Consider the following 16047-nt stretch of genomic DNA (forward strand, 5'->3'; position numbering starts at 1 on the left):
TACTCGCTGCAGGACTCCTAGCCTTTGACCATATGGTTAGACCAGTTCCGTTTCTGGTCAATGGTAACCCCCAGGATTTTGATGGTGGGGGATTCACCAATAATAATGCCAGTAAGTGTCAAAGGTTGATGGTTGGATCCTCCCCTGTTGGAGAGGGCCATTGCCTCGAGTTTTGTGGCACAAATGTAACTTGCCACTTGTCAGACCAAGCCTGGATATTGTCCAGGTCTTGCTGCATTTGGAGATGAACTGCTTCAGTGTCTGAGGATTCATGAATTTTGCTAAACATTGTGCTATCATCAGTGAACATCCCCACCTCTGACCTTATGATGGAAGGAAGGCCATTCATGAAGCAATTGAATGCTTGCTTGGGCTCCGGATACTACCCCGAGGAACTCGTCCAGCAATGTCCTGGAACTGAGATGATTGACCTCCAGCAATGACAAATTTTGTTCTTGGTATGGCTCTAACAGAGGAGAGTTTTCCCCCTGATTCCCATTGACTCCAGTTCATGCTCGGGCTCCTTGATGCCATACTTGGTCAAATGCTGCCTTGATATCAAGGCAGTCACTATCACACCATCTCTGGCATTCATCTTTTTTGTCCATGTTTGAACCAAAGCTGTAATGAGGTCAGGAATTAAGAGACCCTAGCGTAACCGAACCTGAGCATCCCTGAACAGGTTGTGACTGAATAAGTGCCGCTTGACAACACTGTTGATGACCGCTTCCATTACTTTGCTAATGATCAAAACTAGACTGTTGGTAATTCGCTGGGTTGGATTTATCCTGTTTCTTGTGTATAGAACACACCTGGGCAGTTTTCCACATTGCAGCATAGATGCCAGTGCTGTAGCTACACTAGAACAGCTTGGCTAAGGGCGTGGCAAGTTCTGAAGTCTTCCAGATTATTGCTGCAATATTGGTTAGCACTGCTGCCTCACAGCACCAGGGATCCAAGTTCAATCCCGGCCTTGAATGGCGGTGTGGATTTTGCACGTTCTCCTTGTGTCTGCGTGGGTTTCCTCCGGGTGCTACGGTTTCCTCCCACAGTCCAAAGATGTGCAGGTTAGGCAGAGTGGCCATGCTAAATTGCCCCTTAAAATCCAAAGGTTAGGTGGAGTTGTTGGGCAAAAGTTACATGGGGTTACAGGGATGGTGCGGGCATTGAGCCTGGGTCGGTGCTCTTTCGGAGGGTCGGTGCCGACTCAATGGGACAAATGGCTTTCTACATTGTAGGGATTCTATGATTTTATGAATATTGTCAGGGCCTATAGCTTTTGCAATATTCAGTGCTTTCAGCCATTTCTTGATATCACGTACAGTGAATCAAATTGGCTGAAAACTGATATCTATGATTCTGGAGACCGCTGGAGTAGGCTGAGATGGATCATTCACTTGGCATTTCTGGCTGAAGATTGTTACGTATGCTTCAGCCCCTATCATTTGTACAGATGTGCTGGGATGCTCCATCATCGAGGATGGGGATATTTGCGGAGCCTCCTCCTCCGGTGGGTTGTTTAATTGTCCAACCCCAGTCACGGCTGGAAGTGACAGGACTATAAATCTTATGATCATTGGTTACGTAATCGCTGAGCTCTGTCTATTACTTGCTGCTTATGCTGTTTGGCTCACAAGTAGTCCTGTGTTGGAGCTTCACCAGGTTGAAATGAAAATCGCTTATTGTCACAAGTAGGCTTCAAATGAAGTTACTGTGAACAGCCCCTAGTCACCACATTCCGGCGCCTGTTCGGGGAGGCTGTTACGGGAATTGAACCGTGCTGCTGGCCTGCCTTGGTCTGCTTTCAAAGCCAGCGATTTAGCCCTGTGCTAAACAGCCCCTGGCATCTCATTTGTCGGTTTGCCTGGTGTTGCTCCTGGCATGCCCTCCTGCACTCTTCTTAGAAGCAGGGTTGATCCCCCCCGCTTGGTGTAAATGGTAAAGTGGGGGATATGCTTCAGGTCAAAGGTCATAAAGGTCAATTCTGCCGCTGCTGCTGATGGCCCAGAGCACCTCAAGGATGCCCAGTCTTGAGTTGCGAGATCCGTTCGAAGTCTGTCCTATTCAGCATGGTGGTAATGCCACACAACACAATAGAGGGTATCCTCAATGTGAAGACAGACTTCATCTCCACAAGGACTGCATGGTGGTCACTTCCAATCATGTCATGGACAGATGCAACAGGCAGGTTGGTGAGCATGAGGTCAGCTATGTTTTTCCCTCTTACATAAAAAGCAAGAACGTACATAAAAAGCAAGAGGGTAGCCAGGGAAAGGGTTGGCCCACTGAAGGATAGGCAAGGGAATCTATGTGTAGAGCCAGAGGAAATGGGCGAGGTACTAAATGAATACTTTGCATCAGTATTCACCAAAGAGAAGGAATTGGTAGATGTTGAGTCTGGAGAAGGGGGTGTAGATAGCCTGGGTCACATTGTCATCCAAAAAGACGAGGTGTTGGGTGTCTTAAAAAATATTAAGGTAGATAAGTCCCCAGGGCCTGATGGGATCTACCCCAGAATACTGAAGGAGGCTGGAGAGGAAATTGCTGAGGCCTTGACAGAAATCTTTGGATCCTCGCTGTCTTCAGGGGATGTCCCGGAGGACTGGAGAATAGCCAATGTTGTTCCTCTGTTTAAGAAGGGTAGCAAGGATAATCCCGGGAACTACAGGCCGGTGAGCCTTACTTCAGTGGTAGGGAAATTACTGGAGAGAATTCTTCGAGACAGGATCTACTCCCATTTGGAAGCAAATGGACGTATTAGTGAGAGGCAGCACGGTTTTGTGAAGGGGAGGTCGTGTCTCACTAACTTGATAGAGTTTTTCGAGGAGGTCACTAAGATGATTGATGCAGGTAGGGCAGTAGATGTTGTCTATATGGACTTCAGTAAGGCCTTTGACAAGGTCCCTCATGGTAGACTAGTACAAAAGGTGAAGTCACACGGGATCAGGGGTGAACTGGCAAGGTGGATACAGAACTGGCTAGGCCATAGAAGGCAGAGGGTAGCAATGGAGGGATGCTTTTCTAATTGGAGGGCTGTGACCAGTGGTGTTCCACAGGGATCAGTGCTGGGACCTTTGCTCTTTGTAGTATATATAAATGATTTGGAGGAAAATGTAACTGGTCTGATTAGTAAGTTTGCAGACGACACAAAGGTTGGTGGAATTGCGGATAGCGATGAGGACTGTCTGAGGATATAGCAGGATTTAGATTGTCTGGAGACTTGGGCGGAGAGATGGCAGATGGAGTTTAATCCGGACAAATGTGAGGTAATGCATTTTGGAAGGGCTAATGCAGGTAGGGAATATACAGTGAATGGTAGAACCCTCAAGAGTATTGAAAGTCAAAGAGATCTAGGAGTACAGGTCCACAGGTCATTGAAAGGGGCAACACAGGTGGAGAAGGTAGTCAAGAAGGCATATGGCATGCTTGCCTTCATTGGCCGGGGCATTGAGTATAAGAATTGGCAAGTCATGTTGCAGCTGTATAGAACCTTAGTTAGGCCACACTTGGAGTATAGTGTTCAATTCTGGTCGCCACACTACCAGAAGGATGTGGAGGCTTTAGAGAGGGTGCAGAAGAGATTTACCAGACTGTTGCCTGGTATGGAGGGCATAAGCTATGAGGAGCGATTGAATAAACTCGGTTTGTTCTCACTGGAACGAAGGAGGTTGAGGGGCGACCTGATAGAGGTATACAAAATTATGAGGGGCATAGACAGAGTGGATAGTCAGAGGCTTTTCCCCAGGGTAGAGGGGTCAATTACTAGGGGGCATAGGTTTAAGGTGAGAGGGGCAAGGTTTAGAGTAGATGTACGAGGCAAGTTTTTTACGCAGAGGGTAGTGGGTGCCTGGAACTCACTACCGGAGGAGGTAGTGGAAGCAGGGACGATAGGGACATTTAAGGGGCATCTTGACAAATATATGAATAGGATGGGAATAGAAGGATACGGACCCAGGAAGTGTAGAAGATTGTAGTTTAGTCGGGCAGTATGGTCGGCACGGGCTTGGAGGGCCGAAGGGCCTGTTCCTGTGCTGTACATTTCTTTGTTCTTTGTTCTTTGTTCTCTTGGTTCCCTCATCATCTGCCACAGTCCCAGTCTAGCAGCTATGTTCTTTAGGACCCAGCCAGGTCAGTCTGTGGTCATGCAACCGAGCTACTCTTGGTTATGAATACTGAAGTCCCCCACCCAGTGTGCATTCTACACCCATGCCACCTTCAGTGCTTCCTCTGAGTGATTTTCAATATGGAGGAGTACTGTTTCATCAGCTGATGGTGGCCAGGACGTGGTAATCAGCGGGAGGTTTCCTTGCCCATGTTTAACCTGAAGCCATGATACTTCATCGGGTCTAGAGTCCATGTTGAGGACTCCCAGGGCAACTCCCTCCCGACTGTATACCACTGTGCTGCCACCACTGCTGGATCTGTCCTACCGATGAGACAGGACATAACCAGGAATAGTGTTGGTGGTGTCGGATACATTATCTGTAAGGTATGATTCTTTGAGTATGACTATGTCAGGTGGTTGCTTGATTAGTCTGTGAGATAGCTCTCCCAATTTTGGCAGAAGCCCCCAAATGTTAGTAAGGAGGACTTTGCAGGGTAGAAAGAACTGGGTTTGCCATTGCCGTTATCTGGGAGATGTTCCACATTGGTGGTAGATGCTAGTATTATAGCTGCAATGGAACAACATTGTTAGCTGCAGGATGTTGGTATTAAGTAATGGGTTAAGAGTTAAGTAATGCATTAAGTGACATTGCAATTAGTTGTCTCATTTATGTTAAGTATCCAATGATTGACACTGATATGTAAAGGGGCTTCAGGTGGCCTTTTGTGGGCAGGTGGTGTGTTAGAGTTTTGTGCAGAAGCTGTGGAAGTGAAATAAATGGTGTTTGGTGAAAAGGAACAGGACTTTTGACTCTTCATACAATGGTAACTAAAACATGTAACAATGGTAGCAGAGGACGGTTGCTGTGCAATTGTGAGGGTTTGAAAGATACAATTTTTCCTGATCAAACTAAGGAGTGTGTGAGAAGGAAAAAAAAAAGATACATGCTGAACCCAGGATAAAGATGGCTGGATATGACTATCCCCCCTTATTTACTGAAAGGGAATCGTACGACCAATAGAGAAGTACAGTAGTTATGTGGACTAAGGTAACTGCCTTGGGAAAGAGAAAACAAGGTATGGCATTGGCTCTTTCTCTACCTTATGACAGTAAAATCCAAAACAAAGTGCTTTCTGAGCTGGAATTGAAAGAGTTAGACTCAGAAGAAGGTCTGGAAACTTTATTACATTATATGGATAAGATTTATAAGAAAGATGACTTGTTAAGTGCGTATGAAGCATGGTCGGATTTTGATAAGTTCTGGAAAATGGAGGATATCTCTATGGAAGACCATATAATGGAATTTGGCAGACTATATAAAAGGCTGCAGAAACACAATCTGGAATTTCCACAGTCTGTGTTGGCCTTTAAATTATTTGACTGTGCTAGGGTGAGCAACATGGATGGGCTCCTAGTTTTGACAGGAGTTCAGTTTATGGATGAGGATACCTTATTCGATCAGATGACAAAAGCTTTAAAGAAGTTTCTGGGGAAACATTCGATTCCGATGGCTCTGATGACTCAAATAGGTCAGTCTGCTATAAAGCAGAATATGGAAGATACACTACTAACAGGATGGCAAAATTGTACGGCTACGAACAGGGCCCAAGACTATAGAAGGAGATCGAGACAAGGAAATTATGGAGACAGAAACCCAGTTAGAACTTACAATAGGAAGATGAACCCCAGAAATGCACAGGGAAAGATAAATCGATGTTTTCGATGTGACTCTCAATACCATTATGTCTTCAACTGTCCAAAACGTTATGATAGAGTGTTTGAAGAGTGTTTGACATGGAAGAGTCAGAAGAGGAAAAAGATAGTGTTCAGAGAGAAGACATTGTCTTATTAACAAGCAGTAATTAACCTCATAATGAGGGTGTTGGTTGCAGAATCCTTCAATTCTGCTGTATTGGACAGTGGTTGCACATCTACTGTGTGTGGAATTGACTGGTTAAAATGTTACCTGGACTCCTTGAATGCTGAAAATTGTAACAAGGTTAAGGAATTTAAAAGTTCCACAAGTTTCAGGTTTGGGGATGATAATACTCTGAAGTCGCTGAAAAGAGAGGTAATCTCTTGCAATATTGCCGGAGTGAATAATTTCATTAGCACAGATGTTGTATCAAGTGAGATACCTTTGCTTCTGAGCAGACCGTTGATGAAGAAAGCACACATGAAACTGGATATGGAACAGGATAAGGCAACAGTTTTTGGAAAGACGGTGGACTTACAATTTACACAGACGGGACACTATTGTATTCCATTACTGACAAATAATATTTCAAGTAGAGTGGTTAAGGACGTGTTAATGGCAGTTGAAAATGGGACTTTCGCTGATTAAAAAGTTTGTTGTATTAAAACTGCATAGGCAATTTGCACATCCGTCTCCTCGGAGGCTGAAAAATTTATTAAAGGATGCAGGGGTAAGGGATGACGACTATACTAAACTGATAGAACAGGTTAGTGATTGCTGTGAAGTTTGTAGGAAGTACAGAAGGACACCAGCACGACCGATAGTAACCCTACCTTTGGCCAGGGATTGTAACAACATTATGGCTGTGGACCTTAAGATCTGGGATAAGACCATTTTTCCGAAAGGACACCTACCAAAAGTTGGTACAAAGGTGACATACTTGCCTGAAGGGTCTAGTCAATGGAAGGATGCAACTGTTATTAGAGCAGGGAAGGCCACTGTAAAGTATAAACATTGGTTGAATGTACAGCATTCAGGGGAGGGAGTTAAGACAATGGATTGGGAACACAAAGTTCAAAAATGGAGGTCACAGAAACGCAGTGCCGTTCAGATTGTACATCGGTTAGTGAACAGGTCCGCAGTAAAATGTCGAGAACTATTGAAAGGACATCCCACAGCAGATAGGAAAGATCAAGCAGTAGCAGTATCGAACAAGTTACCAGGCGGGAGTGGGGACGTCGTTTATCAAGTTCTCGGAACATGAGTAAGACTACGAATACTAATAGGAGTAGAAGCCCACATGCACGTGAGATTTGGGTGGCTTCGAATAAATTATATGAAAAGTTATCAAAGATGCTAAACAGCAAGAACTGCATAGTTGGAGTGAATTTGGGGTATACACGGAAATACCGGATCGGGGACAAAGAGCTCTATCCCACAGACGGATTTGCACGGAAAAGGTTCTTCCGGATGGAACTTATAAGGCAAAGGCCAGGCTTGTGGCAAGGGGATTTAAAGAAAGCTTAGAAGATCAGGATTTAAGGGTAGATTCACCTACAGCAGGGAAGGTTAATTTTAAAGATTTTCTTGGCTCTATTAGCCACAAAGGCATGGGAATGCAAATCTATATATATAAAAGCTGCCTTTTTGCAGGGGCATCAGCTCCAGAGAGACATTTTTTGCCATCCTCCTAAAGAAGCAGCTAACACAGAAGGGGTACTCTGGAAGTTGAACAAATTTGTATATGGTTTAAATGTTGCATCTAGAGTCTGGTATTTTTCGGTAAGGTTAGTTTTGTTAAAATTAGGCTGTTACCAGTTGAAAGTAGATCCGGTAATGTTTTACTGGCACTATAAAGGGAACCTTTCTGACATTTTTATTATGCATTTGTGGGGTGGGACTAGTGATTTTGAAGCTTTTGTAATCTCTGGTTTGAGGAAAAAATTCAGAGTCGGAAGTCAGGCTTCCAGTGCATTTAAATATATTGGACTGGAAATCGGACAGACTAAGTTAGGGGCAACTTTACGTCAGCAATCTTATTTGGAAAGCATCAGCCCAATAGCAATTAGTCGTGGTCGGTTTTCACAAAAAGATGCAAGGTTTCAAAGATGGAAAAAGAGCAACTGCGAAGTTTAATTGGGCAACTGAATTGGTTAGGTAGACAGACTAGACCAGACATGAGTTTTGATGTCTTAGAGTTGAGTACAAAAATGAATGATCCCAAAGTGGAAGACATAATAAGAGCAAATAAAGCGTTTGGCCAAACTAAAAATGTAGGAGTGTGTTTTGAGGTTCCCAGTTTTAGGTGACCTTAGGCACTTGAAACTCATAGTTTATAGTGATGCATCCTATGCAAATCAAGCACAGGAGGTTTTATAATTTTCCTCTTGGGGCACAATGGTAAATGTTGCCCTCTTGTGTGGGAAACAAAGAACATAAGGAAAGTGGTCGAAAGCACTTTGGCTACTGAGACATTAAGCTTTGTAGAGGCGGTGGATGTGGCCTTTTGTATATCTCAGATATTGACAGAAATTTAACTTTTGGATATTGTTAATGAAGGCTGCCTGTTTCTGTGACTTGTTTTATTTTTCTTCCAAAAATTAAAAAAGAAAGAAGGGGGAAAATTGCATGTGTGTTTTTGAGCTTCTTGAAATTTTGTTTTCACCTAAGTTTTTTTTTTCTCCAAGGAAGGGGAGACTGTTAAGTAATGGGTTAAGAGTCGAGGAATGCATTCAGAGACATTGCAGTTAGTTGTCTCATTTCTGTTAAGTATCCAATGATTGACACTGATATGTAAAGGGGCTTCAGGTGGCCTTTGTGGCAGGTGGTGTGTTGTTAGAGTTTTGTGCAGAGGCTGTGGAAGTGAAATAAATGGTGTTTGGTGAAAAGGAACAGGACTTTTGACTCTTCATACAACGGTAACTAAAACATATAACAGTTGGTGCTCGAATGACATTACTGGACCCTTACTTGACTTGTTCATGAGACACTTGCTTCTTCCAAGCGACTGCATTTTCAACCTGAGTCAGCACCTCAGTAAAAATTGTGGTCAGTGAGTATCCAATGGGAAAGAGTTGTAAAGTTAATTTTTGTGACTTTAGTTGTCTGGTTGGGTTAAAATCGGGGCCAGAATCTGCATGCAGAACAGACTAGCTGCTTATGGTTTGATATAAACATTGTCCAATAGATTATATGCAAACCTGGAGATGTAACAGTGGAATATCAAGAAGTCTTTAGAGGACTGTCACACACTGATCAACTAGAAAGATATAAATAAAATTTGCAAATTGCCATGGCTCGGTGGCTTGCACCATACTGTGCTGACGCTGTCAGTAGCTGTCATTAGTAATGTTACGAAGCCTTAGAGCTTTTAAGGCTTCATTTGTCTCTGCTGTTTTGAAGCTGATCGTATAGTTTTGAGCTTCAGTCTCGTCTAATCTACTTTTGCTACAGATTGCCTTCCAGTCATGGATGTGTCCAACAGCACTGAACTCGTCAAATTTGAAAAATAAACAACAATGTGTTAGGCCTGACTGGGGAGAGGGGGCAACATGATGGTGTATCATTGTGCTCTGCCATGCAGTGGTCTCCTGCTGATTCATAGCTATGATTAAACACATTATCAGACTTTATTTCAAACTTGTTCACCAAGTATTTGATCGGAGGGAGGAGATGTAAGTTAGAGGGTAAGTCAGCTTCAGTTACTCTACCCACAAATGACTGTACCTGGAACAACTCCAACAGATGACCAAGCTTAGCCAAGCACCTCAGCAACCAAAGAATGGAGCAATGCTTGATGAATTTTAAAGAGAGGAAGAAACATAACTACAAAATTAGGAGGAAGAATACAAATAAAAATGGTTTTGTTACACCCTTGGGTACAATGGAAGGGATTTTTATTCAGTGTAACATTGAATCTTGGATGGGTGCTATTTTGCTGGCTTCTAGCATACAGCTGGGGATTTTCCATCAGAAGTGATGAGGGAAGATTTAATTAAGCCTACCTAATATGTGTTAATGCATTCACACTATGCAAAGGATGTCAAGTTCTTGGAAAGGGTAGAGAGGAGATTTACCAGGATGATATCAAGATTGAAGGACTTCAGTTGTGTGGAGAGTTTGAAAAACTCGGACTGTTCTCCGTCGAGCAAGAAAGATTAAGAGAGGACTCATAGAGGCATGAAAAATAATGAATCTTTTTGAGAAGAGCAATAAGGGAGCATCTACGTCCTACGACTAATATGTCAGTAACCAGAAGTCATGGGCTGAATTCTCCGATCGGCGACGCCAAATCGCATTCGGCAACCGGCCGGAGAATCCAAGTTCTCATATCGATGGCCTCAGTACATTGCCTGAGGCCCGACCCCGATGCTCCGCCCCCGACCAGCCGAGTTCCCGACGGCGTGGGGGCTGGTGGCACTGCGGTGGGGTGGTCCGGGGCGCACGAGCCGTCCAAAGGGGGGGACTATTTTGCGGGCTGAGTCCGCAAGCGGCTGTCGCCATGTTGCACAGCGCGGCCGCTGCAGGCTGCCACCATGCACATGTGCGGCCACGGACGCGGCAATTCTCCGGGGCGTATCGGCAGCTCGAGCCAGGTGCTCTATGCTGCTGTCCTGCTAGCCCCCAGCAAAACGGGGAATCTGTGGCCATTTGCGCCAGTTTTTCTGGCATAAAATGCCACAATTCTCACACCGGCGTGGGGACATCGCCCCAGAATTGGAGAACCTAGCCCTATATATTTAAAATCATTCCAGAAAAATGAAAGGATAAATTAGGAAAATTCTCAATCATAAGGTCAGAAGTGGGGATGTTCACAGATGACTGGGGATGTTCACAGATGACTGCACCATGTTCAGCACCGTTCATCACTCCTCAGATACTGAAGCAGTTTATGTCCAAATACAGCAATGACCTGGACAATATCCAACTTGGAGCTGACAAGTGGCAAGTAACATTTGCCCCTCACAAGTGCCAGGCAATGTCTCCAACAAGAAAGGATTGAACCATTGCCCCCTTGACATTTAATTACCATTGCTGAATCCCCCACTATCAACATTCTGGGGTTACCATCGACCAAGAACTGAATTGGACTCGCCATATAAATACTGTGGCTACCAAAGCAGATCAAAGGTAGGAGTCCTGTGACAGCCACTCACCTCCTGACCTACAAAAGCCTGTCCACCACCTACAAGGCACAAGTCCGAAGTCAGATCTGCCTTCCTGAAAGTGAACCCTTGGAATGCGACGGGTCCGGTTAGGATCCCTGGCCGTGCATTCAGAGCCTGTGCGGACCAGCTGGCAGATGTGTTTGCGGACATCTTTAACCTGATCCGAGGTCCCCACCTACTTCAACAAGACCACCATCATACCGGTGCCAAAGAAGAACCAGGCAATGTGCCTCAATGACTACCGTCCTGAACTAAATCGTAATGAAGTGATTCGAGAGGTTGGTCATGAAGCACATCAACTCCATACTCCCAGAATGCCTTTATCCACTGCAATTCTCATACCACCACAACCGGTCCACAGCAGATGCATTCTCCTGGCCCTACACTCATCCAGAGAACATCTCGACAACAAGGACTCCTACATTTAGACTCCTATTTATTGACTCCAGCTCCGTCTTCAACACGATAAGCCCAGCCAAGCTCATATCAAATCTCCAAAACCTAGGACTTGGCTCTTCACTCTGCAACTGGATCCTCGACTTTCTGACCCACAGACCACAATCAGTGAAAATAAACAACAACACTCCTCCACTGCTTCTCAATTCTTCCACCATTAGGAACAGTATCTCCCTATCTACTCTGATCAGACCCCTCATGGTTTTGAATGCTCTGTGAGGTAACGGCCAACATTTCTACCTCAGCGAACACCATCAAAAACAGATTCGTTTTTCCCTGTAACCTTGCTGCATGGAAATTCACTGCTGGCATTTCTTAAATGGCAACAGTGAGTTAGTAGTTCATGAAACTGAATTTATATTAGAAAACTAGATCTCCGCTGAATAAACTAGTACTCTAATATCGGTGTTAAATTGTTACCTCTACATACTACAGAAACAAATGTACAGGGCCTACTATGGGTAAAGAAAACTAAATTATTATCTTTCCCCTGGCAATAAAGAGAAAATGACCAAACCTGGTATATTTTTAAAATGTATGAAAGTAATATGAAAGCAGAGTTTTGTGGTATCAGCAGCTTGCCATCAGCTGTGATGTGTTTGTTTATGTATGTTCTACATTTATGTTAAGATAGATAAAACCACACTATTTAATCATGGACGGCATGGTGGTTAGCACTGCTGCCTCACAGCGCCTAGGCCCAGGTTCAATTCCCATCTTGGGTGACTGTGTGGAGGTTGCACATTCTCCCCATGTCTGCGTGGTTTTCCTGCAGGTGCTCCGGTTTACCTCCACAGCCCAAAGCAGGTTAGGTGGATTTGCTTTGCATTAAATGCCCCTCAGTGTCCAAAACGTTAGGTGGGGTTACGAGGATAGGGTGGGGACGTGGGCCTTGGTCGGGTGCTCTTTTGGAGGGTTGGTGCAGATTTGATGGGCCGAATGGCCTCCTTCTGCACTGTAGTGATTCTGTGATAATTATGTTTTTTGCTGTGATATTTTCTCGTCTATGATAGTACAATGGTATTGCCATTAAATTAGTTTCAGATTCCTGTACTTGTAGTCTAATCCTATAAATTTTACTGCACGTGGAACAATTTATTGTTCGGGCACTGCAACTTCACAAACAAATCCACGTGACACTGGAAATAACAGTTTCTGAATGAATCACAGTGATAACAAGTCACATTGTTCATTCATTGGAATTCAATGAAAATGTTTATTTAACAACGCAATCTGAAAGAATCCTCATTTTCTTTTAACATGTCAATGTGTCATTGATCAATCTGAACAGGTGATCCGGAAAGGAGAGGTGAGCTGCTGCTGGACCTGTACCCCATGTAAGGAAAATGAGTATGTCTTTGATGAGTACACGTGCCAGGCTTGTTTCCTAGGCTCTTGGCCAACTAACGATCTCAGAGGTAGGACCTTGAACTGTTTCTCCATTAACAACCTGTGACCAAAGCTGAAACTGTCTTGGATATAGAAAATTTTGAATCACATTGGTACACTGATAACAGAGTACGAACCATCTATTTATGAATTAGCTTTATTGAATAACATTCTTCAATTATTTCCACATATTAAATTTGACAGGTATGACCTGACCTGAGCGCTATGACTCATTATTTTGTCTAAGATCATGACTAAGTTTAAAATGTTAATCTACAAATGATGGATCATGTCAGAAGGAGATAAATACACGAGTTGTTTAGTTCAGCAATATAAAGTAAATTGATGAATGAGTGTGTAAACCAAATATATCAATTGAAACAATTGCTCACTAAAAATAATTAAAATAGTCACATTTAATAAACAAATGAATACATTTCACAGGAAAAAGAAAAGCCAAGATCTACAATTGGAGCAAACACAGTCCAAGAGAAATATAGCCCTGAGTTTACAATGTTTTTGACAGTGGACTGTCAGCATTCATTGGCATCAGCCCTCTGAAACTGACCGCAATTCAGGATTAAGCACAAGCGCTGATTAGCCCAGGAATCCTGAACACATGCGGTGTGTTGCTCACCGCTCCTGTCACAGACTGCATTGTGGAACCCACCATCCCATCCCCACCCTCTCCCAATGCCCAAAACCAGTAATCAGTGAGTTTAGTTGATGTAACAAAGACCTACCCTTTTTGCTCTCACATCAATGTTAGAAACTCCATGAAATGTTACCTTTTCCTCTTCAATCAGTCATAATTGGGTTTTCAATGTAAGAATAATCATGATTGTTGAACAACAGATCTATCACTGGTAAAATAATTTGCTATTTGTGGGGTGTTAACTATTTCCATTGCGTTTCATTGCTAGATCAAACCATATTTCCTCCAACAATATTTTTTTTATTGCTGAAAGGAGACATGCTATTGAAGCTTTTTGTCTTTCACCCATCAGGACAGATTCTCAAGAATATAAAATTGTAAAGGGAACAAGAAGTTGTACTGTATAAAAAGTAAATGCTCATTGGTTGGCAAGTGGACTCTCAGTAGTAGCGGGTATGCCATGGAGAAGGTATCAGGGAACATTTAAGTGCCAAGTGTTTGTTTAAATTCAAACCAGGCAAAGGTGACTCTCATTGGTTAATGATACTTGCAAAGATGATACTTGTATTTACAAAGCAGTTCTCTGCTGTAAATCAAGTTCCTTTAGGTGTGGGCTTAAGTAGGGTGCCCTTTCCAAGGGCTGATGCAGACTCAAAGGGCTGAATGGCCTCCTTCTGCACTGCAAATTCTATGATTCTATGATTTATATGTAACTAACCTTCCATTGATAAACAAATAGATCATCAGTCTCTGTGATGGGATGCTGGCTGGTTAAACAAGGTTGTCCCAAATGACAATGGACCTCCAGTAGATCATCCTGTGTATTCCCACTAACGGAAGTCTGAAGGGGACACGGTAACTCGGGCTGTGGATGTATTCCTGAATCTGCTGCTAGCAGTCTTTTTAACCCTTAAATTGCCTGTTACATCTTGAACCTCATTTCTGGACCCAAGTTCCCAAACTCTCCCTATTATTACATAAATGTTGCATTCTATTAATAGGAGCATAGAATACAATTAAATATTAAAGTAGTGATACTTAAAAGCTACAAAAAAGTAATACCATATTTGGGAAAGTATCAGTTAGCCCACAGAATATTGCTGTGTTGCAAATTTGATGCCACATTATATATAGAAAGGATATTATATGGGGCTGGATTCTCCATCATTGGGATCCTTCGTTTCATCTGCAGTGTACTCACGCCCACGGATTTCCTGACGGTGTTTGGGGGCGCCCACAATGGGAAACCCCATTGGCCAGCTGCCGGGATGGATAATCCCACTGTCGGTGTGGGCATGCCACACGGAAAACGGGTGCGGTGGGATGGAGAATCCCGCCCCATATGTTCAACAGGTTTGTGCCAGAATAGGAAACCAGAGTTATAAGAAGAGACTTTAAATGTTCAGATCCCACTGAAGCAGAAAAGAAGATGAAATCGAAGAGAGGATTAAAAAAAAAACAATTATGAAGGACTTTGATAGAGTGGGAAAAAAAGGACTATTTTCATTGGTTGGGTGGGTCAGTAATACCAAGCCGTCAATTTTTAATTATTACCCAGTGATTGAAGAGAGAAATTAGGAGAATGTATTTACACAGAACATTGGTGGAGAATGAAACACTTTGTCACAAGGAGCAGCTGAATCAGAGACCATTCATTTTTAAAGCAATGTTGTAGAAATATTTGAAGCAGAGATCAATACAGAGCTATGGAGAGAAAGCTGGAAAATAGGATTAATTTTAGATTGCTACAGTGAAGAGCTAGCATAGACAGGTTGAGCCTAATAGCCTCCATCTATGCTGTAAACATCTATGATTTTGTAGTGTTACCTTTGAGGGACTTTTGGATAGGATGATTTGATTAAATGTGATTGGGTAGAACGTTTTATCGTCAAATGCAATTGGAAACAAATCTGAGTTGAAGAGAAATGTTTTGCACAATTCAATTCATAATTAGTAAAAGTGTAAAATAACCAAATAGAATAGAGGAAAAACACAAAAACCATAGAACACATTAGGGATATTTTTAACTTTAATCTCTATTTTAAACCTATGCCACATTGACTTTCCATTCATTTGAGCCATGAAAATTGGGAGTGGAGCTAAATTATTTCCTGATTTACTATCACCAACATTCTTGTAAATTCACTTCTTCCTCATTGACTGACAGGGTAATTTTAACTTTAAATAATGATTACTATTTAAATTATTTAAAGTTTAAATTACCCTGTTAGTCAATGGGGAAGAAGAGAATTTGTGGGTTTGGTGCATACACTACTGCAATATTGCTAACTGATGTAAATTCTATTATTATGCCATTGGGCATGATTTATCGGCTTCGTCACGCCTGACTTGGTGATGTGACGAGGCGAGAGGCCTCTCGTGATGTTTGTGATGCTTCAGACGTCTCGCGAGATTCAACCGACATCGAATCTGGATCTCATCCGCGACGGGCAAGATCCAGATCAGCATATTTAAATGAGCCATTAGGTAACAAGCCATTTCACAGAATCAATACGGTGCAGATGGAGGTCATTCGGCCCATCGGGTCTGCACTGACCCTCCGAAAGAGCACTCTACC

The 16047-nt window shown here is 43.0% G+C and overlaps 1 protein-coding gene across 3 annotated transcripts in view; it reads left to right on the forward strand.

The window, feature by feature from the left end:
* The window catches only part of grm5b (glutamate receptor, metabotropic 5b), a 966940-nt gene that overhangs the window by 795669 nt on the left and 155224 nt on the right, over positions 1–16047 (forward strand). For all 3 annotated transcript variants that reach the window (XM_072476472.1, XM_072476471.1, XM_072476473.1), the window contains exon 7: positions 12717–12843. In XM_072476472.1, coding sequence (XP_072332573.1) covers positions 12717–12843 — 127 coding nt within the window. The remainder of the gene's footprint in view (positions 1–12716; positions 12844–16047) is intronic.

Source organism: Scyliorhinus torazame, chromosome 15, assembly GCF_047496885.1.
Source record: "Scyliorhinus torazame isolate Kashiwa2021f chromosome 15, sScyTor2.1, whole genome shotgun sequence".
NCBI lineage: Eukaryota > Metazoa > Chordata > Chondrichthyes > Carcharhiniformes > Scyliorhinidae > Scyliorhinus > Scyliorhinus torazame.